Genomic DNA, 24,518 nt, shown 5'->3' with positions numbered 1-24,518 from the left:
TGTATAACGCATCTTGGTACTGGGATGGTGAACCGACATTTGAATACAGTTATATAGGTTTCAAATATGTGGATATTTTAGCGCAGTATCAGCTTTGGCTTGGAAGAGGAAATGAGTTGGCTGACAGTGCATAATAGAAGGATCTGCGATACATTCCCAGGCGTGTTGAAATATCAAGAGTAAATGCAATAACAGTGTATTATCCTGCAGTCTGCTTGCTATTCACATGGCAATATCACTTGCCTGCCATGGACCACCCCCCACCCCCTCAACAAGCACTCAATACAATAAATATGCAATAAAAAGTTCCATTAACCTAAAATCATTCCCCTGCACATACCCTCCTTGTGTTCTTGGGCCAAAGGCAACCGCGACCTGGTCAGTTATGAGCGATACAAGAGTACCCTTTACCTCACAACACAGCGATCCTTTAGAGCAGACCAGGAGCCAGAGCGCTCCGTGGTCTCAACACTGAATACCCCACTGGTTCAATCTTCATAACACTCACCTTCCATCAGTACGAGCAGCACATCCCTCAGTATGGCTAGTGTGGTCCCTAGGACCAGAATGGAGAAGAGGAACGTACAGATAGGATCCGCAATTTTATACTCTGGCTGGAATGAGGAAGAAAATAACATTCAGACAAGTCTTGAAGAGATTCATGTTAACTCACTTTCCAGGGATGCACAGACCAATTAAGCCTCACCCCATTTCTCCCAAACGGGAATTTCATTCCATTATTAAAGAGCTTTTTAATCTGTTTTTTCAATAATCCACCACCAGAGCCATCCTCGGAGTTTTTTTACTTTAACTAAACCTTTTCAGCACACTATCAACATGTAAGAGCATCTTTTTCTTTAACTCAAACCACCGCTCCCAACACTAACCAGTGATAAATACAGAGAACAGCTTTTTAACCATTCATCCTTTCACTAAAACACAATGACCTTCCTCAATTCAATCCAGTCTGCATTCACCCCAAGCAATTCTACCCCTCATGAAGTACCCTCAAACGGATGTTAGCATCTCCTCCAGTCTCTAATAATATGCAACATTACCCCCACCCAGATAGGGATGTGGGCCTCTCTCCAAACTCAATTCACAAACCTCTCCCTCAACAACCATATTACACCCTAGAATGACCTCTCTGCAAGTAGAAACTAAGGGTCCTTGCTGATATTTAGACCGAGCTTAGTGTCCAGTACAACCAAGTCTGGCTTAGGCTTCCAATCAGTAGAGGCTTGATGTACAACACCATTTTGTGACCGCAAATCCTACAATTCTCTAAATTGCAGGCTTTTGTGGCAACTAAATTGGTTTTTCAATACACTAAACCCAATATTTCGATTTAGTAACAGCTTATCGTATTGCAAAATGGGTTTTAAAAGGGATTAACCGCTAATGGGGAGAGACGCATTTAGGGCATGCCTTGTAAAAAAAGGTTAATTATGGTATGTACCGGTGTTTTGTGACCGGACAACTCCAGAGTTAGGGTAGTAACATTCTCAAAATAGGAGGGGTCCCATGGGGAGCTCTTTCCCTTTGTTATTGTTAGAAACGTTTGTTAGGAACATAGCAGTGTGGTCTTGCCTACTGCAGCTAACTTTAAAACAGATTTAAAAAAAAAATTAAACTGCAATCCGGATTCCTGTCAAAAAGCAGGCTGTTATTTATTTAAGTTTCTATTTTTATCAAGTATTCCCGCTTAGTTGCATTGGCATCAATAACAATTTTCAGAAAATGTATGGATTTTAGCACTAAATGCTCCAACTGATCGAGGGTGAAGTTCTGATCCATTCGAATGGCAAGTGTCTTACTTTTTTTTTAAAGCTTACTAGATATTTTACGTTAAGTGCATGTTAGACTTCCAAGTGCTATCTGGAGAGCTGTTTTTTCTGTTACAGTAGGACAATGCTATATACATATTTGTTATCAATCATATAACCCTGGTAGTCTGTCTGAGAGGCGCCCGCTATACCTTGAAGTAGATGACGTAAGCAGCCACCAGTACCCCGACGCTCTGCACCAGGTCCCCCACAACATGAATGAAGGCAGCTCGCACACTGGTGTTCTGCTCCTGCCCGGGGGTGGCCTTGTGCGAATGTCCATGTGATCCTTCCGTAGGGCCATGACTATGACCATGCCCGGTCTGGTGCAGAATAAATCCCATTCTGTAAGAGAGAAGCAGCTAGTGAAGAAGAGGTTCCCATTCTAGTAAAGACCACTACGAGCATGCAAGTTTCGAAATATGCAGATTTTCGCAAAGTCCTACAGGCATGTGTGGGTCTGATTAGGCAACAAGATGTGAGCCAAATTTCTGTAAATGGAAAAGGAGAGAGTGAGATGAAGTGGCAAAAAGTTTGTACTTTGTAGCTGACACTTGCTAGTAATGTTTGATGCATAAGTAAGGCAAAGTAAGTTGCACAGAGCCAGTTACAGGTAATTTTGCTATGCAACTCACGGTTACAGTTTCTGGTGAGTAACCACATTTTACAGACAGCCTGTGAGGTGACGCTCACTGATAAGGAATATGCTACTTACCAGTATGCATCTGTTCTTGGCATAGAGGGCTGCAGAGTGGTACATTATGAATAGATCGCCATCTGGTGTTGGGCTCGGATGATTGCACTTTGTTTTTCTCTTGGAGAGTCTTTTGTATCTTGGTGACTCCTCCCTTAGTTGGTAGTGCGCATGGGCATCGGCTCCATCCTTAGATTGTTTTGCCATAGTAGGGTTAGATGGAGTAGTATAGTAGAATACAGATAAGAGTGCCCATGTAAGTGTATCTAAATAAGATAATGTTGGAACAGACACAGGTTTCCGGGGAGGCTGGGAGGGCATGTACCACTCTGCAGCCCTCTATGCCAAGAACAGATGCATACTGGTAAGTAGCATATTCCGTTCGAGGCATATGGGCTGCAGATGGTACATTATGAATAGACTATACAGCAGTTCTCTCCCTAGCGGTGGTCGCCCGCGTCTGTTGCAACTGTCTGAAACAATGTTTTTAATACTGCTTGTCCCACTCTAGCTTGTTGTGTTGTGTGCACATCTACACAATAGTGTTTTGTGAAAGTGTGCGGTGTAACCCAGGTAGCCGCTTTGCATATGTCATCTAGTGGAATGTTTCCCAGAAATGCCATAGATGCTCCTAGTTTACGTGTAGAGTGAGCTCTAGGAGGAACAGTTAATGTTCTCTTTGCCTTTAAGTAGCATATTTGAATGCATTTTACAATCCATCTGGCAATGCCCGCTTTGGAGATGGGATTGCCTTTATGTGTGGGAGAAAACGCAACAAATAGCTGTTTTGTCTTTCTGAAAGTTTGTGTTCTCTCTATATAGTACAATATGGCCCTCCTAACATCCAGTGTATGTAGGGCTCTTTCCGCTACTGTTTGTGGTTTTGGAAAGAAAACCGGTAATTCCACTGACTGATTGATGTGGAATGCTGAAATAACCTTTGGTAAGAATTTTGGGTTTGTTCTAAGAACCACTTTATTTTGGTGTAGCTGCATAAATGGTTCTTGAATCGTAAAAGCCTGCAGTTCACTTACTCTTCTAAGTGACGTGATAGCTATGAGGAAGGCCACCTTCCATGTGAGGAATTGTATTTCACACCTATGCATAGGTTCAAAGGGTGGCCCCATTAGTCTGGTAAGCACTATGTTGAGATTCCAGACTGGGGAAGGTGGTCTTCTTGGTGGAATGACTCTTTTGAGTCCTTTCATGAAAGCTTTAATTGCTGGTACTTTAAACAGTGACAGGTGTTGCCTGTTTTGTAGGTACGCCGCTATGGCTGCTAGATGAACCCTAATAGAGGTATATGCTAGATTACATTGCTGTAAGTGTAATAAATAGCAAATGATTTGTTTAGTGGATGCGTCCAGAGTGTTGATGTGCTTACTGTTACAGTGTATAGCAAACCTCTTCCATTTTGCTGCATAGCATGCTCTGGTGGTAGGACGTCTTGCCTGTTTAATGATTTCCATGCATTCTGGTGGTAAATCTAAATACCCAAACTCTATGACCTCAGGAGCCAGATCGCTAGGTTCAGTTGTTTGGGATCTGGGTGCATTATTTCTCCATGGTTCTGTGTAAGATGCATGGGTAATAACCTTAGCTTTTGATGTGGTACTTGTGAGAGTTGTAGCAGCGTGGTGAACCACGGCTGTCTTGCCCACGTGGGTGCCACTAGTATCATTGTCATTGAGTGTTGCTGCAGTTTCCTCACCAGTAATGGAATTAGTGGTAGAGGAGGGAACGCGTAAGCAAATTTGTTGGACCAATTTATCCACAGTGCATTGCCCTGGGACCTTTGGTGTGGGTACCTGGATGCGAATTGTTTGCATTTTGCGTTCTGATGATTTGCAAACAGATCTATCTCTGGTTGCCCCCATTTTTGGAAGAATGGCTGTAGTATTTGGTCGTGCAGTTCCCATTCGTGAACTTGTTCTGACTGTCTGCTTAGGATGTCTGCTATTTGATTTTGAATTCCTGGTAGGTGTTCCGCTAACAGGTAGATTTTTTGAGGAATGGCCCATCTCCATATGTCCTGTGCTAGTTTGGACAGTTGGAGAGAGTGTGTCCCCCCCTGTTTTTGAATATAATACATTGCAGTCATGTTGTCTGTTCTGATCAGGACTGCCTTGTTTGTTATTTGCATTTGGAAAGCTTTTAGTGCTAGAAATATTGCTAATAGTTCTAGGTAGTTGATGTGCAGTTTCTTTTGCTGCGCACTCCACTTCCCCTGTACTGTGTATTTGTCCATATGCGCTCCCCATCCGGAGAGCGATGCGTCCGCTGTTATTATTACTTGTGGAACTGGCTCTAGGAACGACCGTCCTTTGGAAATGTTTTCTGTGTTCCACCACTTCAGAGAGCGATACGTCCGGTCGTTTACCAACACCAGATCTGTAATCTGACCTTGAGCCTGATTCCACTGTGTCGCTAGACACTCTTGTAGTGGGCGCATTTGTAGTCTGGCATGTGGTATTAGCAGTATGCAAGAGGACATCATGCCTAATAGTTGCATAAACACTCGTGCTGGTAGTGAGTGTTGTGGTTGAAATCTTTGTATTAACCCGACCATTGTCTGTACTCTGATTGGGTTGGGGTATGCTATTGCCTTTTCTGTGTCTACTGTAGCCCCCAGGTATTGCTGGATCTGGTTTGGTTGCAGGTGTGATTTTTTGTAGTTCACCGTAAACCCTAGGTGGTGCAGCAGTTGAATTGTCTTCTGTGTGTTTTGAAGACATTCTTCCTTTGATTTGGCCTTTATTAGCCAATCGTCCAAGTATGGGAAGACATGTATTTGTTGTCTTCTTAGGTGTGCTGCCACCACAGCTAGGCATTTTGTGAAAACTCTCGGTGCTGTTGTGACACCGAACGGAAGGACCTTGAACTGGTAGTGTTGTCCTTCTAACACAAACCTTAGGTATTTTCTGTGGGCTTTGTGAATTGGGATATGAAAGTAAGCGTCTTTTAGATCCAGTGTAGAAAGAAAGTCCCCTTTCTTCAGTAAAGGGAGTACTTGTTGGAGCGTGACCATGTGGAAGTGTTCCGAATTTATGTAAGCATTGAGAGGTCTGAGGTCTAATATTGGTCGTAGGGACCCGTCCTTTTTGGGGATCAGGAAGTATAGAGAGTATACTCCTGTTCCTTGTTGATCCTTTGGGACCTTCTCTATTGCATGCTTTTGTAGAAGTGCTAGCACTTCTTCTCTTAACAATGTCAGATGATCCTGACTCATTGGGCGCTGTTTGGGGGGGATGTTTGGTGGGGTAGCTGCGAGTTCTAGGCAATAACCATGTTGGATAATTTGTCTCACCCACTTGTCTGACGTGATGTTTTCCCAGACAGGTAGGAACTGTGATAGACGTCCCCCGACCGGTGTTATGTGGTCTGGGGGGAGATCTATGAAGTCACTGTTTTGGTGTTGAGGCGTTGCGGTTGTTATTATTTCCGCGGCCTCTACCCTTATTGTTGTTACCTCTGTAATTACCTCTTGAATTACCTCTGGGTGATGTTGGTGTGAAAGATGTGGATTGCTGATTTGTTCCTGTGTTTTTTGAGCCCCCTCTATAGGTGGATCTACGAAAGGAACCTCTGTGCGTTGGCTGTTGCAATGCTCCCATTGACTTAGCCGTTTCTGTATCTTTCTTCAGCTTTTCTAATGTCTCGTCTGTACTTGAACCAAACAATGTCTTCTGATCAAATGGTCTGTTCAGTAGGGCTGTTTGAACTTCTTGTTTGAATCCTGAGATTCTGAGCCATGCGTGCCTTCTTAGCATGACACTAGTGTTAATAGACCTTGCTGCAGTGTCTGCTGCGTCTAATGCACACTTAATGGAAGTATTGGTTATTATTTTACCTTCCTGTATTAATTGGTCTGCCTTCTTCTGATGTTCTTTTGGAAGATGTGTGAGAAGTTTTTCTAACTCATCGTAATGTGCCCTGTCGTAACGTGCGAGTAGTGCTTGTGTATTAGCTATACGCCAGCTATTCGCTGCCTGTGATGCTACTCTCTTGCCTGATGCATCTATTAACTTCGACTCTTTATCTGGTGGAGGAGCCTCTCCTGTAGATAATGAGTTTGCTCTTTTACGAGCGTTTGAGACCACCAGCGAGTCTAGAGGTACATGCCCTCTAATAAATATTGGGTCCTTTGGAGCCGCTTTGTATTTTTTATCGATTCTTGGGTTTAACACCCTGGCTCTCACTGGGTTTTCGAATATTTCTTCTGTGTGAGTGAGAAGACCCTTTAGCATAGGAAGAGTACCTGATGTTCTCTGTGCACTAGGTAGAGTCTCTAACAAGAAATCCTCTATCTGAGGTTCTGTGTGCATATCTAGTTTGTGATATTTTGCTGCCCTATTAATGAGCTGCACAAAACCTGTGTTATCATCAGGTGGTGAAGGCTTTGAGGGGTATAGTTCTGGGTCGTTGTCCTCATCTGACCCTACATCGTAATTTTCCCATGGATCTTCCTCATCTGGGATAGATTCGTCATCCCCTTGAGGTTCTCCCTCCCCTATATCACTGTCTACATCTGACTGAGGTGTAGCTGGTCTTGGTGTGGAGGGTGTAGGAATATGTGGCCTATTGTGAGGAATAGGAGAAGAGGGTGTGTCTCTAGGACGAGGAGAAGCAGGAGGAGTTATGTTCGTCCCCATTGTTCTCTTTTTTGAAGGAAGAGGTTTATCTTCTGACTGTTCACTCTTTCTCTTCTTCGTGACCACTTTCCCAGTTTGTGGGTCAATAAACAAGATCTTTTGCTTGGGATCTGTTTGTTGCTCTTGAATCGGTACCGAGGGTCCTGGTTCCGAGAGCTGTTTTTGTTTTCGATCTTCAGATCTTTCTGTTTTCGACACCGAATGTCTGCTCGATTCCGACTTTTTGGGTATCGAGTGTCTTTTGGGCGATACATCATATTTCTTTTTCGACATGGAATGTTTCGATACCGAGCTCTCCTTTGTATGCAGCCTCGGTGTCGAAGTCGATGACGCCCTTTTCTCGGATCCGACGTGGTGGGATTCCGAGTGTTTCGGTTTCAGTTTCGGTTTTGTTGCCGGGCCCGAAGGCGGGGCGTCGGAAACTTTTTTCAGCGGTTTGACCGGGCCCGAGGGCGGGGTCGTTACCGCACGGGGTCGGTTTTTCGGTAAGGGGACGTCGTCACTCACGGTTTGTTGCTCGAAGAGTTCTTCAACCTCCGACTGGTCCCCTTCCGACCCCGACTGGTCCTCTTCTTCCTCGATTTGTTCGTCTCCGAACAGCTCCGGGATTGCCTCCGCCTGCATTCTGGAAGCCTCGTGTCTTCGAGCTCGACGATTTCTAATCGTTAGCTTGGAGGAGAATGCTGCGCAGGCTTCGCAGTCCCTGGATTCGTGTTCAGGCGATAGACAGAGGTTGCACACCTCGTGTAGGTCCTTGTGTGGGAACTTAGCACCACACGGTGGACATTTTTTGAATGGAGTCCTTTCCATGGACTCCGGGCTTGACTGCGTCGAGAAAGGTCTCCTGTTCCTCGACGTAGATACAAGTTTTTCTCTTCTATTTTGAATTTGTAACGCGTCGGAATGGAAAAGAACGCGTTCGCTAACAATACCGTCGAATTGGAAAGGGAATACGCGCCGAAAAATCACTTTCTTCTGAAGTTGATCTGGAGCGTCTCGATCTTCATCCGAACCCGATGGCGGAAAAAAACAATCTAAGGATGGAGCCGATGCCCATGCGCACTACCAACTAAGGGAGGAGTCACCAAGATACAAAAGACTCTCCAAGAGAAAAACAAAGTGCAATCATCCGAGCCCAACACCAGATGGCGATCTATTCATAATGTACCATCTGCAGCCCATATGCCTCGAACAAATTGTTTTGTGACACTGACCATAGGACAAGATTGCGATGTAAATCATCCGTACAGGCACAATCTTCTCAGATTCAATTTTAGTCTCTCTGCTGTGAATTGTAATTTCACTAAAGGCTTACTGTATGTTTTCGGTTTACATGAGGACGCTGCACTGTGTATATATGCTCACACTATCACTGCAGGTATATTTAAACCTCTGAATGCAAATGTTTATGTGTGGGAATTCTAAAGAGAATGCATTTCAAAACAAATTAGTATAAACATCTTACACATTATCAGAGTGTGATCTGGAGGGGAATGGTATTCTGAGAATGCAAAATGTTCAGAAGGCGCAAAATCAAAAAGTAAACTAAGTGTGTATATGAGGACCAGATTTTTAATTAATAAACTAGATTTGGCTCAATAATTATGCTGTGGTTGTGAAGGAACTGGCTTGAGAGCAGAGAAATAAGAGTAATACACATTTGTTTTGAAATCCGGTATTGAAAAGTAGTCCGCTAAATAAAACAAAAGCTGAGCCTCATCCCATTGTGGTTGCCAAAAGTAATGAGGCAAGCTTAACCTAGAGGCAATGGGCAAAATATTTTACAGCACACAAACAGTAATATTGTGAAAACACAACACGAGAACAATCCTACACCAACTAAGAAAAATAGAGTACATTTTAAAAATTATATGACAAACTACAAACAGTAGAACCGGTTATACATTTGTAAACATTTTTGTGAAAATTAGCACCTAAAAGATCAAAGCACCAACCGCAGACAACTGCTCATCTTGCAAGAAAAATGCAGTGGAGACAGGCCTTTGTGTGAAGACATAGCACAACCTATTCAGTTGCAAGTGGAGCGGAGAACAGCTCCGCCCCATATCCTGCCACCAGATGCCCATTCAAGCACACATAATCCCTCTAATACCCGACAAGGGAAATGCCAAATTTCTAATGGTGGTATTTTCAAAATTGTAATTTAAATTCCAACTTTACCATTAAAGAGGATTTTTAATTACAATTTCCTACAGAAACAGATCAAGGCGTACTTTCAATTTAATGATGGAACAGTTCAGTCACAAGGCATTTTATGGGTGGCAAGTAAGGCCACCATTAAAGGATATGCCAAAGGGTATCTTAAAAAGAAGCAGCAGACCTAAGGCTAGCATCTCTCCATACTGGAGGCTTGGGCCCTCCGCTGAGAGGGAGAACTCACCACCCGCAATAGTGAGAGAAGGATTTTTTGGCAGCTCGAACTTGTACGAGAGGAAATTCACATCGTCGCATTGAGATGGGAAAACTAGCTGTGGAGGCCCTGCACCTCTGAGTCTATGGATGGGGAGACAAAAATGGTAAACTCCTCTACTGGCTTGCCTCCCATCCTCCAGCCAACTAGATCATACCAGAGGTGATCGACAGCCAGGGGCACACACAGTGTTCTCTTCGTGGTATCACACAGACTTTTGCGGAGTACTATCGCAACCTTTACACATGGTCCTGCCAGCTGAGCCTGAACTACAGCCCCACCTCCCAGAGATACCTCTCCCAAGACTCTTACACGGAGTGTCAGCTGCTTGATCAGCAGATCTCTATTGAGGCAGTGGGAGCAGCCATCTCAGTAGTGGCATTTGAAAGACTCCAGGCCCTGACTAGTTTCCTACAGAGTATTACTCCCCTTACTGGGAGAATCTGGTACCCTGCCTCCATGCCCTTTATGAAAAGGCAGCACAGAAAAGTTTCTTCACCTCAGACATGGACATGGCCAGGATTGCAGTAGTCTCCAAGACGCAACCTCCGTTGACCTCCTGTTCAGACTTTTGGCAAATTTCCCTTATTAACACTGACAAAGATATACACGACAATATTGGGCACCAGCCTTAGATCAGTGCTTAGTAACCTCATCCATCCTGACCAATGTGGCTTTAAGTACAAGACACTGCCTCAGACACCTCCATGTCGCATTAGCTCATCAGCACATCCAGTCATCGAACTTGGCCCTTCTCTTCATAGATTTCGAAAAGGTGTTCAACACAGTTCACTGGAGATAGTTGGAGGTGCTGACAAGGGCTGGTGTGGGGCAGCGGTTTCACAGACTCATTCATGTGCTCTATTTCAACCCCAGGATTTGAGTCCAGGTGAATGGGGTCCTATCAGACACCTTCCCTATCCATAGAGGAACACGTCAGGGTGGTCCTCTGTCCCAACCCCTCTTCACCTTGGCAACAGAGCCTTTGGTGTGCCTAATTAGGTCTAATGGCCAAATTAATGGCTGGCGATGGAGAGAGGCCCAAGAAGGTCCCATAGCATTGTATTGCAGATGACGGTCTACTCTTTATGGCAGATCCAGAGATGACAGGTCCTCGCTGTCTTCAATTACTCCATCTTTTTGGTGAGGCTTCTTGGTGGAGGGTCAACGCAACTAAATATATCCTAGTGTCCATGACTAACTCCTGTGACTATGTCTCATGACAGTCTGCTAACCCAAATCGACCCTACTTTTGATACTTTGGAATCTGCGTGGCACTCCTCCCAGAGCTCACTAAGGCAGTGAATATCACTATGGTGATTAAGAGAGCTCAGGAAGACCTGCATAGATGGAAGATGCTACAGTTAAATCCTTTGGGTAGAATAGCCCAATATAAAATGATGATTATTTTTAGTTTCCTTTATGTCTTTCAGAACCTGCTGCTCTGCTTGCCCAGTCATTGGTTTCTGGCACTGGTTCCTTTGGGGTGGAGCCAGACACTGATTGGCCTTTTCCCATAGTCAACAGGCTTTCTATGACAGTGGCTTTAGAATGTCCAAAGTTTATATGTACTCTCTCTCAACCCAACTTTAGGCGCTTAATGATTGGTTGGAGAGTGGTCCAACTTGATGCACCAGTTGGAGCTAGCCTTCCTGGGGTTTTCCAATCCAAGCGATGCTGTGCGGGTCCTCAATCACAAACTCCTTTCCAGAACAGACTTAAGCAATTTTCCTTCTATGGAGATTGATGCTTTGACCGACACATTGGGAAAACAAAGCTGACACTACAGACCCTACCCCCCCCCCCCCGACCCTTTGGCATGGCATCTGGTTGAGAGACATGGTCACACTGGAGGGTCTCAGGAGGTGGGACCATTTAGGGATTTCACAATCAGAAGACATCTGGTCAGAGAACCTATATACAGACGTTCCAGGAGTTGAAAGACACTTGCAGGATCAATCCTACACAATTTTATAAATACTAGCAACTTAGGCACACGCTCACCACCCACATACCCGCCAACACTCCCATCTGGAGTTTAGTCCACTGGAAGGCAAGATCGTGTAGGGGCACTGGGGAAGGGAGGCATTTCCCAAATCCATCACACACTCTTTTTCAATGCCTCCCCTATACAAGATTATCTCAGGACATGCTGGGAGAGTTGGCTGGACCCCTTGGAGGAGGACGACTGGTGGGTCACACTAATGGCCCCCCAGGTCATTACCATTTCCTCCAGACTGAGGCTAATCTCAACCCCGGCCGACTCTACCAGGCAGGCCTTTTGTCAAGCCTTGTCTGGCCTCGCTGTGCAACGGCCCCTGCCGACATTTATTACATGGTATGGGCTTGCCTGGCAACAGGTAGATACTCGAAGGCTATAGTCACAGAGGTCACCATGGTACTGGGAGGTCCCCAGCACACCGGTGGCCTTTCTCCTGGAGTTTCTGAAGGGCATGGGAAGATCTCGAGCAGACAAAATGGTCTTGGGCACAGCTCGTACGGTGACAAAAGGCCTAGCCACCAAATGGAATTAGCCCCACCTCCCTCCCCACAGTCTCACAGTGGGGCAGAGACTTGGACTGATGGGCAAAACAGGAGAACTCAGTTTATGTAGCAAGGGGTTATCCTCGGAAGTACAAAAAGGTGGGGGGCAGGCAGCTGGGTCAAGTGGAAGGAATTGGGGTAAATCATACTAATAGTGCGCTCAAGTTGAAATGCATATACAATGCTCAGTGTTGCTGATGAGATTCCAATAACACAATCCATGCATTGGGTCGAAACATACTTCATACTGCTATCATGGGGCTGTCTTGATTGTATTAAAATCAGTAACGTTGACTATCAAAAACAAAACGGGACTTTAAGGCTAGGGGTGGCAGAGGACTTCCCTCTGCCAGAGGAGTTTGCAGAGTTTTGCCAACAGGGGAGCGAAGTTTGGCAAAAACTCTGATTTCGCTGCATGGCAGACTTTGCCCCCACCGCTCACCCCTACGCTCTATAGCCTCTGGCTATCATCATTAGCTCACTAGCACAGCTATCTTACAGTTCAAAGTTGGCTTTTAATGACGAGTAATGTGATGTTAGTGCGATATACAAAATTCCAGAGTACTCTTTGGTTGTTGATTCTGCAAATCCCTAATTATGGCAAGAAGGGGTGGCGTGAGTGCCTTAGGTGCTCACGGAATCAGGCAGTTCAAAACATTTGATTGGGCAGTAAAGTGCAGCGATCTGGCATTCATCGGAACACAGGATTGGCTATTGGAGTTTTTTTTTTTTATTTCCCATAGGTTGTAGAACATCGAAGATTGTGGTGCGACTTACAATTTGGCTGAAGCTACATTTACTGGTTGCCCATTGGCTGTGGTGGTTTTCTGGGAAGGTGCATAGAAATGATACCTCCTGCACGTACAAGCTTCTGTGTGAATAGAGCACGAAGGCACCCGACTGTTGAATCGGTGATTTTTGAGGCAGCATCAAAGTGAGTTGGAGGCCACCTGCCATACATTAGCTGAATATGCCAGATAACGTCCATTGAGTGTTAGTTGGCCTGACAAAAATCTGCTTCCTGTGGGAGGCACTGTACCCAGAGGACTAGGCATGCATGCTCTAGTCACAGTCACATGCTGGTGAGGGTTGTGCACACCCACATACATGGCTTTGCCTGAGAATATGGCATGGGAGCGTGCAGTGCCAGTCCCCACTCTTATAGGCCACTGAGATGCGCAAAATTCAAACACCCCACTCCCTTAAAACAAGGAGACATCAGCTGTTGTCATCACGGACAAGCACTTTGAGAAGAGGCGGCAGGCGAGCCCTGGTGCAAGCAGCAGGTCACACATCCTTCCGCAAAGTGTTGAAGCCAGAGCACGATGTATCTCCAGAGGAAGAAGGCTACCAACATCCACTCGACACAGTGTGTATACAGTGCTGTCAGCGCTTCTCTGCCGGAGACTGTGCACTGACTGCTGTTTATGGTGGAAAAGAACTCATCAGAATTCCACTGAGTGTTCGTGCAACTCTGCAGAATTCCCAGTAGTGCATCTCCAGAATTTCCGCCTACCCCCAATTAAGGCTCGGTAAATGTGTGCAATCGCAGTTCCTGCGCACCAAAAATGCATTGAAGCTTCATGTATACACCAGATACAGTAATCAGTGTAGTAGAATACAATTCTAAAACCGCAAACTACATGCTAAAATGCAGCCTATCATATGGTACTGCTTCCAACAGGTAGATTCACCATCAATAATTACCACACTGGACATTCAGCAAAACAACGCAAAAAATGACAGCAGTGAAGTAGGCATTTCACCATAAAACCTGAAGGAGGCTGGAGACTGAGGAGAGCTTGCAGTTAGATCATACCTCAGAATTATGTAGTCCTTCTCGTAGCGAAGGAAAGGAAACAGGCTTTGTGCTTCATTTGGACCACAGTGCTCATGGTATTTGACTCCAAGTGCCCTGGAGCCTACTAACCAGGTCCCAGTGCCAGTGCTTTCTCCTGAAATACGACATGTGAATTAGAAACCCCAATTGGTAAGGGATTTAACCACACCCCCTTATAAGTCCCTTGTAAGTGCTACCAGTGGTACCCAGGGCATGGGAGTTAAAGGGGTCACCAGGGCTAGATGCACTGGTTGTGCCAGACTGAGTGACCCTTTTAACCAGATGACAGCAGGCGTGCCAATGCAGACATAGTGCAAACTGCTACAGCTTGACTGTGCCTCACCATGAGTGGCAAAGTCACAGCACTATTTTTCCGTCTCGGCTCTAGACTGTGCATGCAGTGTCTTGAAAGACATGTTGTATCTACTTTGTGGGCTTCAGACCGTCCAAAGGCTTCCCATTTGCTGGCTACATCATTCTTCTACCCTTTCTCCCCATTTGTCCATGGTATGGATGCATCATGTCTCATCCGGTTTTTATCCCTCCCAGACTTTTGTGGTCTGGACCTGGGTCCTGCATCACCTTAACCCCAAGTGAGTTACACTCAACTCGACCTGCAAGTGACCGATTGGCACTAGTGTTATTTCCCCATTGACTGCAATATTAAAGTTTTGCAGTAGTGAATTACACCGATTTCTTTCTTTCTAAAATCCATAACTCCTTTTATACTGATCGGATTGGGTTTATTTTGGTGTCTAACTATATATGAAAATCGGTTTTATTTTTATAAATTGGATTTTGATTTCTTTCGAGTACTGTCAATTACTTATCATCCATGTTGGTACTCTAAAATGCTTAACACATCTTCCTCTAGTAAAGCATGTCAGCTCTGTGCCACATTAGCCGGACTGAGCAAGGGATTTATTAGTGTGAATCCAAAGGACATATTTTGCGGTATTGTGAGAGTAATGCATAGCAAACCCTTACCAGCCACCTACCTAATACTCCACTTTTCTACACTTCTGTTACAGCTGTGGGATCCTGAACTTGTTTCTACACTACCACTTGGTCATAACTGATTTTACACGAAAACTCCACTATTAATATTAGACCCAAATTAATTGTTCAAACTTTATTTTTCAAACATTTTTTTTATTTTCATTGTTAGGGCCCCTTGTAGCCCCACATCCCAAAGTAAAAAAAAATAAGAAAGTTAAGAAAAGTTTTTGCAAAGCTTTAAAAAAGGTCCTACCTTTCAATTAAAGGGTTAGGCACAACGGAGTTTGACAAGAACTTTTGCCTGTGTCATTCCAATCAGAAGATTAGTTATCTAACAGTTATGTGCAAAGTTTAGGGCATTGGCTATTTAGAGCAACAGTCAAAACAGAGGACCTTGAAAGGGCCTTCAGCTCCTATGAGAAAGAAAACCTACAGAAGGAGGACCATTGCTCAGAAAAAAAACCTGAAGAGGGTTAGGATGATGCCCTAGCCCAAATAGAGGATGGTGGGGAGGAAGGTGAAGACCACAACTCCAACCTTTCTCAGACCCCTTTCACCGGCAGGAAATGACAGAAGTCACTCGAGCAGGCCTCCAACTGTTAAGGTGGTACTAAGCCTCGAGGCAGAGCTTCATCTCCTCACACTAGAGCAGAACACAATTTAACTTGACTAAAGGAGACTAGCCCACAAAGGGATGTCCCCGAGTTTAGTGATGGTGATGGCATTGATAAATTGTTTGCAGTCTTTGAGAGGGCCCGCAAAATGAGGCTAGGCCACCGGGGCCCCCTACTGTGGGAGTTCTCAGTTTAGGGCAGAGATAGATTTCGGACCCTTACTCAGGATGTTGCCGAGTCCTATCAGCATATGAAGGAGAACTTAATAGAAGGATTTGGACTCACCACAAAATAGTGCAGAGTGAAGTTTAGGGACAGCAATAAAGGTCAAAACCAGACATGGGTGGACTTTGAAAACACTTCAGGAAAAGCTCTAGAAGGTTGGATAAAAGGCAACGAGGTAGACACTTCTAATGGGCTATAAAATCTAAGTCTAAGGAGAGGCTCAAAACTCAACAAATCTCTAGCAGGTAGGGCAAAGGGGACCCAGATCTAAAGTAACTCAGACAACAGACTGTCGTTTGACTGTCAACAGCCAGGGCACTTCAGAAGGGAAGCAGCCTGTCCCAGAAGGAAGGTTACCACTGGGATGGTCAGATTAGCATTGGGAGAGGACATCTCAGATGAGGAGGTCCTAATAGCTTTTAACTGGGTGAAGGGTCCAGATAGTAAACTGGTGATCCCCCAGGGTGATAATTAGCCCTCCCACCCTGTTAAGGTGTATGGGATCCGCACCACTTCCCTAAGAGACACAAGTACAAGTCACACCATAGTGGTAGACAGGTTAATGTCCCCAGACCAGTATTTGCTAGAAAAAAAGAAAAAGTAAGGGAAGTCCCAGGGAAGGTCAGTAACAGACATGTGGCCTTAATCACCCTAAAAGTAGGAGGTTGCCTTAGCTAGCATAGGGTGCTTGTCAGTCCTGACCATCCCTGTAGATTGCATACTAGGCGATGACCTCGCAGAGGCTGGTCTGATCCCAAAAGGGGCAGTTGCCCAGGGCGCTGCCCAATTAAAGTATCCTGGAGGTCCTGTCCCTAAGGTTAATAAAAAGGGGTACAGGTAGGAAAGAAAAACTACTCTTAGCAAGAGACCCAGGGAGCCAAGAGGATTCTATTTCAGTAAAAGAAAACCTCAAATTTGGCAGAGGCAAGGCCTCTCCTGAACCCCAAGACGTCCTTGAGAGTCAGGCATCTGTTCAGAATCAGAGTGTTAACCCAGAGTTGACAGAAAAACGAGTGAAAGAATGAGGTCTGCCACAGGAGGTGTTCGCTTCCCACTCTGCAAAGGTAGAGGCCCCAAGAATCCACAGTGGGCCCTGAAATAACTCCTCCACCTGTGGGAGAGCTTAGGATGTGGCTCTGGACACGGACAGCTGCAAGTAGCCTCTTTTGGATGTTTGTCTTCATGGCAGCACGGTCCTTGGCATGGGAGATAGACCCTGTGACAAGAAGCAAAGAGGGCCCCATGACCCTGCTGCTCATGGTGGAGTTACTCAAATCTTGGGTGACCTTTTTGGGTCAGCTAGGGTGTTGCCCTAGCTAAGGTAGTGTTAGAGGAGGTAGGCACTCCACTACCCAATAGAAAAGGTAAAAATGGTAAAAATACAGTTTCAGCTAAGGTCAAGTTTAAGATTGATCTGTCATAGTTGAGGTGGGTCAGCATCTCAGAGGGAATGACCCTGACAGAAGTATGTCAGGCAGAGAAGTCCCTGCAATAGGACAGGAAGTTTAGCTACATCCTTCCTATTGAGCAGTCAGAAAACTCACCAACAGTGTGGTTGAGCATTCCTGGGGGGCTTGTCTAAGGAAACCGGTGTTTTGTAGGTTTCCCTCCACTTTTTGCCCCGGTGGACCCCAATGCTGATGGTTTCTGACTCAAAGGGCACTAGTGCCTGCTAATTAAGCCCAAGTGCCAGTGCTCTCCCCCTAAATATGAGGTCTGTGAATTGGCAACCCCAACTGGCAAGAACATTAACACCTTCAATGCTATAGCAATTCCCCCCGGTGCTGTGTGTCCCTTAAATCCCATTGTTCATGACGAGCTCAGCTCGTCATGAGCACAGGAGCACTGTACTGCATGACGAGCTGAGCTTGTCATGAGCATGGAAGGGGTTATCTCCCCTTTAAGTCCCTGGTAAGTGGTATCCAGGGAATGGGAGTTAAAGTGGCCACCAGGCCTTAAGCACTGGTTGTGCTACCCTGAGTGACCAAAGTAAACAGATGACAGCAGGCCAGGCATTGTAGACTGCAGAAGCAGTGCAAACTGCTACAACTCTACTGTACCTCACCATGAGTGCAAGTACACAGTGCTATTTTTAATATAAGTCAGTCACCCCTAGGTAGGCCTCCTGAGCAATGTACGGTTTGCAAAAAAAAAATAGAAAATGCAGATTTGACTGGTGGGATTCTCACTAACAGGGACAAACATAAAAGGTCCTCACCAGAATATGTATTAGTGGGGTAGCCTAACATGAGAGGGATAGAATTTAGCTGAAATCCGGCAAGTATACATCTATGTTGATGGTTAGAGGCAAAGGTTAGATAAGTACATAAGTTAGGGGCTATGCTAGGACTAACTGATATTCAATAGTCATCCTACTAGGATTAAGCTCCCACCTGTCACTTTCCAGCTTAGCTATTAGTCCCTTCAAATTTGGTCCTCGAGAAGCTAAGGCAACCATGTGGATTTTAAAATAAGTTTTGGTGGCCAATGAACTTTAAAGTGCTCTTGCAGCCACATGATCTTTTCTACTTGATCAAGCTTTAGACTATCTTTCAGAATGTCTTGGGTAAGGTTTACAGATTCCCTCCTCCATACAGAATGCCACAACAAAATCAGAGCAATGCGTACATTATCTGCAAATAACGGTACTCCCAGCTCATTGTGGCAGAGGCTGGCAGTTCCATTATGGTCCAACTAAAATATGTCATTTTTGGTATCAAACAACTTGCCTCATTAAACATGACCTTTTTCTTTAGTAAGATTTAATGTGACAGGCACCCAGGTGGCTAGCTTAGAAGTTTCCCACCAGGTTGCCCCAGCCTTTCCTGTGGCCTGCTGACAGCCTACAGCCGCTGCCACCAAGACAGGGACTCAGAAACAAAGGCCTGCCTGAGAAACAGATGACGCCACCCTCCCTGACAGGACAGCAAGTGAAGTGGCACATCAAGGTGGTCAGCTTCAAAGCTTACACTGCCTTGGATATGCATCCAGGTTGCTTCCCAGAGGAGGAAGCAGCCAACCCCCTGTCCCAAGGCACAGTTGCTCCATGGTAGGTGGGACAATTATGTAGCCAGGAGATGTACACCCCCAGAAGGCTTGTAACACCCCTAGGGCATGCTAACTGGTCTGTAAAGCCAAGGAAGGTTTGAGTCATTTCTTAAAGTTGCAGAATAGAGGGTTCTGGGTAGAAAAGGAGGCATATGTGTGGTCACCTCGGGGGCAGATTAGCCACTGGGGCTAGAAGCCCATTGGCTTCTTGCACCCAAACCCCTAAGGCCCCTAAAACTAGGATTCAAGGGGCACCCCTGGCACCCAAATCTGAGATCTGATTTGCAACAAAAGAAATCAGTCAACTAAAATATGGCTTTGAGGGATGCCAAAACAGCTTTCATGGTGCTTGTAAGATGTGCATTTCCAGGTCAGTTTTCACATGGAGTACTGCTTGCATCACTGATCGGACGTCGTGGTTTGGGAGGACTGCTATGAGACGTTTTAGGGAGTATAGTGTTGCTCATGTTGATTTCGTGGTATGATCAACCCGTGAGTTTATAGACAGACTAGAGTCCAACCAAAAGGCTAAAGATTCCAGTTGTTTCTGCAGGTTGAGAGAGATTTACAAACTTTAGTTCAGCCAAATGATGTCATTTTTAGTGATAAGTCCATGCTTAACAGATTGCTCTCTGTCTTTTAGGTAAGAAACAAGCCAATGGAGCACAGATCCAGATAGACGCATTCAAACTTTAACACCATTGACCATCAAAAGCTTCTAAAACCATTGAGCATCAAAAGATTTTAAAACCCTTGAACGCTTTTTCATCAAAGAGTATCCATAGCCATGCCTCTGTTATTCAACACGTTATATGTCAATTACGATTCTACCTGCACTGATTTCATTGGTACATCTAGAAGCCGGATTTATGCTGTATATTTAAAAGTGGTATTAAAGCAACAAAAGATCAAGGATTTTTTTTTTTTACTTTCGTTCTCATAGCACAACACACGGATACAACCGTGAAATAAGGTACCCACAATAATTATATTAAAAAACATTTACAATTGAAAATTCTGAAAATACAAAACTCCTGTACATAGAATATTTGTTGGTACCTTATTTAACTCTTATATGTATGCGTTTGCTATGATGAATGCTTTTTGGAAAAAAATTCCTGAACCATTGTTGCTTTAATTCTTTATTGACCCATGTTCTGGGGAATAGGGATGCCGCTATTGTCTGAAACCCTATATTTAAAAGTAATATCAATGTGGCTTTGAAAGGCATTTAATTAATCCGAAAAGCTCAAAGGAATGGTAACAATCCAGGTTCATCCATGATAGTTTGAAAAAAATGGTTATCCTATGACAAAAATAGAATCAGAAGATAAAACGGAGCTCATTTCTGAAAGAGATAATCCAAAACAGCTATTCCGATCACTGTTTCAGGCAGAGGCACATGTGAAAAAGGGTTTTCAGTGCCTTCTTGTGAAAGGGATTTGTGTGGACAAGTCCATATCTGGAGCATAGGTTTCTCCTGAACCAGGCTTGAAATGAGAAGCACCACTGATTTTCGAACGACCATTGCTACACACAAGTGCCTTGCAAACAACTCTTCTACAAACCAATTAATTTAATTCCGACACAGAGCCTGGTTTAAGGCTCATTTCACAATCCTAAAAGTATGAGAGAGGGGTCCAAAATACACCAAAGGGAAAGGACACCAGTAATAAACACTGAAAGCTAGGGATCCCCTTGGGCTCTCTTTTTTATGCACACATCAAACGTATACCTTTGTCAATCATGCACCAGTTAGAATCCAAGAATGCAATGTAAAAAGGTCATAAATCTTGGATTCTAACTGGTGCTATTAGAATGTGGCATGATTGACAAAGGTATACGTTTGATGTGTGCATAAAAAAGAGCGCCCAAAGGGATCCTTAGTTTTAAGTGTTCATTTTACAATCTTCACAGCACTTTTACAATTTTATTTTGTGGCACCTCATTTTCCCAGAAGCAGTGCCCGAGGAAACTTCAGGCAGTTCACAACTCAGCGGCTCGCCTTTTGCTGGGTCTACCCCAGCATAAATCAATCTCAGGGAAAATTCGGAAGCTGCAATGGCTTCCAGTGGTGCAACAGATCAAATTCAAGGCGCTTTGTGTGGCCTTTAAAGCCTTGACAATGAAGGGCCCGTTGTTCCTGCAGGAGCTTTTCGTGTGGTACCAGCCAGGCAGATCACTCCACTCCACGGATGCAAAACTACTAACAGTGCAGAAAATTCGGACCTTGCATTGGGGAGGACGTAGCTTTCAGTATGGTACTTCTAAGCTGTGGAACCTGCTGCCACCTGAGATTAGGAAGGCTAGCTCTCTTTTGAGCTTTAGAAAAAACGTGAAAACCTGGTTGTTCCAGTGAGGGGTGTCGGTTGGGGTTCTGCTCATGGTTCTAGCGCCAAGACACCATTTCTGGTATTTGCGCGATTTATAAATATCATTATCATTTTCCGTCTTTTGAGAGCATGCATAGAATGTGTTTTGCAGTACATTTGGTGGGTGTCTAAACAACTCTACATGAATCCTCTGACATTTCAGGACAATCGGGGGTACATAATTAAGTGTAGGCAAAATAATAGCCTGGCCTGATTTACCTTGTTTAGATAATTACTGTTGGTCAGCATAAATAACATTGATAAACCTGAGAAGGAAATATCCAATACAGTAATGTTGGACGAGTCTTTTCTTTGTGTTGGTGATTGGGCTTTTGAAGCATTTGGGAAATAAATGTCGGTGTCTGGAGGTGCCAATATAGATCTAAAGTGCTTTTCCTTTTGTCCAAGAATATCCTTCCACTCACCAACGATATATGCTGGTTTAATTTGTGGATTGTTCCCAATCTCCCTCCGCAAGAGTAGAGAGATCTCATCAGCTCTCTGGAAGATTAGCAGCATTTAACCTGCCAGTTCCTGGTTTGAAAATGTGTAAAACAACTTTCCATTTTCAACTTGAGCTTGGTGAAACTGCAGAGAAATCAAGGTATCAAACAGCTCAAATTAGGAAATGGAGGAGAAGGGTGCATTTTAAGAAACTTTGATCAAAGTGCACTTTCTACAGGACCACGGAGGATGCTACTTTGGGAACCAAGAGCATCACTTTCATTCATGCAGCAGGTGCAATAGTATTGGGGCCCTGAAGTGTCAGAAATTATCTATTCATGAAGTAGACAGTTAAGCCTATTGTCCTTACTTGCATTTTAGTTAATGGCAAAGACAGACACCTGTCATGCAGCAGGCCTTAGAGACCACACCCAAAGCGTTGTCCAACGCAGTAAGAGATTTCTAAGCACATACCGTGAAATCTCACACAGAAGAGCCTGTTCAACAACTATTTAACAATTAATGTTGCTCAACAAACCGAAGATGAAGTTGTACTTCCACTGTGTGAGCCAGCTACACACATCCAATACAAGATACGTGCATCAGAAAAGAAAACCAGATTAAAATTTATGTAAACACCATCAGTATTCTTCAACCAGGGTGGAGATTTTAAGCATAGTCAAATCTGTACACACTGCATAGTGTTGAGAACAAGATTTTTTGTAGGAGTTGTGGTAGAAGATACTTATGAGGGGCTTCCCCTGAAATGCGCACTGCACCAGACTACGAACTATGCCATTTGGATAATTTCAATGGCATACCCAACCACTTTAGAGAATATACATATACTTTATGCCATTTGCCTATATTTCAAACATCACTTTTCAGCTGTCTGGATGACTAAAGGTCAAGTGACCACTGACTCATTGTTAGTGAAATTGCTCTCCCACCCTCGCAGCTCCACCATTAAGTGAGGTGCCCCTGCACTCTTCAGTGTTGGTGATCGAGGCCCTCCTCCACCCGCAGGTTTCCCTGCGCCTCATCCCTGGTGGTCCAGTGGACCTCTGTCTCCTTTCTTTCTTTCTGCTCCTTCACTCGTTTTTCTCCCCTTTCTATCTTTCACCTTTCTGCACCTCTGCTCTTTTGCGCCTTATTTCGGCCCATTCTCCCTTTCTCTCCCTCTGCTCCTTCACTCGTTTTCACTCGTTTTTGTCCCCTTTCTATCTTTCACCCTTCTGCACCTCTGCTCTTTTGTGCCTTATTTCAGCCCATTTTCCCTTTCTCTCCCTCTGCTCCTTCACTCGTTTTCACTCGTTTTTCTACCCTTTCTATCTTTCACCTTTCTGCTCTTTTCTGCATCTCTGCTCTTTTGTGCCTTATTTCTGCTTATTTTCCCTTTTTTCTTTATCCCTTATTTCCTCCCTTTACCTTTCCCCGCCGATGCTGCCCCCGCGGCCACTCCCCCCCCAGCACGACCGGCCCAATCCAGCCCCCCTCCCCGCCTCCCAGCTGTCCAGCCCTCGCCGACCCCTACTTAATGGCGGCCACTGCGGGGACAGGCGAGCAAGACCACTGACTCATTGTCAGTGAAATTGCTCTCCCACCCTCGCAGCTCCACCATTAAGTGAGGTGCCCCTGCCCCTGCACTCTTCAGTGTTGGTGATCGAGGCCCTCCTCCACCCGCAGGTTTCCCTGCGCCTCATCCCTGGTGCTCCAGTGGACCTCTGTCTCCTTTCTTTCTTTCTGCTCCTTCACTCGTTTTTGTCCCCTTTCTATCTTTCACCTTTCTGCACCTCTGCTCTTTTGTGCCTTATTTCAGCCATTTTACCTTTCTCTCCCTCTGCTCCTTCACTCGTTTTCACTCGTTTTTTTACCCTTTCTATCTTTCACCTTTCTGCTCTTTTCTGCATCTCTGCTCTTTTGTGCCTTATTTCTGCTTATTTTCCCTTTTTTCTTTATCCCTTCTTTCCTCCCTTCACCTTTTCCCGCCGCTGCTGCCCCCGCGGCCCCCCCCCCCCCAGCACGACCGGCTCAATCCAGCCCCCCTCCCCGCCTCCCAGCCCTCCCCGACCCCTACTTAATGGCGGCCACTGCGCGGCCGCTGCGCGGCCGCGGGCTGCGGGCTGCGGGCGCGCCGCTGGTGCACCGAAGGCGCGCTAAAGGCAAGCACGTCTGCGCCCGTCTGCGACGCGTCCGCAACCAGCACCAGGAACACTGGACCTCCGCCCCGCCAACGCTACGACCCATCAGCACTCCACGCACTCAACCCAGGCTGCAACAACAACTGCAAGCTAGCATCACCAGCCGACACCCATGGACCCTTCAGCTGTCACCGCTGCCGGCACACCTGCAGCACCGCCAAGAACACGGATCCAGCACAACCCGCCCACAAGAACACAACCGAACCGAAGACCCTGCAATGCATCCTCCTCAACGTCTGATCCCTCCACAAACACGCAACAGAAATCTGGGACCTCCTCGACAGCACCACCCCAGACGTAGCATTCTTCACCGAAACCTGGACCAACACCACCTCGGGACCGGACATCGCCATCCCCCAAGGATACAAGATCTCCAGGAAGGACCGCCCCATCCACCCAGGAGGAGGAATCGCCATCGTCCACAAATCCAGCCTCCGCCTGAGCACACTCCCTGACGAGTCCACAGAACTGATGGAACACCTTCACTTCAAGATACTGGCCAGCCCCACCGCCACCCTCCGAGGAACCCTCATCTACCGACCCCCTGGACCCCGCGGACCCTTCACCAACTCCATCACGGACATTATCTCCCCGCTGGCCATCGCATCCACCAACTACACCCTGCTGT

General features: G+C 45.5%; 1 protein-coding gene across 1 annotated transcript in view; it reads right to left on the bottom strand.

The window, feature by feature from the left end:
- Positions 1 to 24,518, bottom strand: part of LOC147733108 (proton-coupled zinc antiporter SLC30A2-like) — a 139,488-nt gene that overhangs the window by 11,696 nt on the left and 103,274 nt on the right. The window contains exons 5-6 of the mRNA XM_086957659.1: positions 1,979 to 2,171; positions 509 to 614 (exon numbers count right to left, since the gene is read on the bottom strand). Of these exons, the coding sequence (XP_086813785.1) occupies positions 509 to 614; positions 1,979 to 2,171 (299 nt within the window). The remainder of the gene's footprint in view (positions 1 to 508; positions 615 to 1,978; positions 2,172 to 24,518) is intronic.

The sequence above is a fragment of the Lissotriton vulgaris genome, chromosome 2_1 (assembly GCF_964263255.1).
Source record: "Lissotriton vulgaris chromosome 2_1, aLisVul1.2, whole genome shotgun sequence".
Taxonomy (NCBI): domain Eukaryota; kingdom Metazoa; phylum Chordata; class Amphibia; order Caudata; family Salamandridae; genus Lissotriton; species Lissotriton vulgaris.
This window is presented reverse-complemented; position numbering and strand designations above follow the sequence as displayed.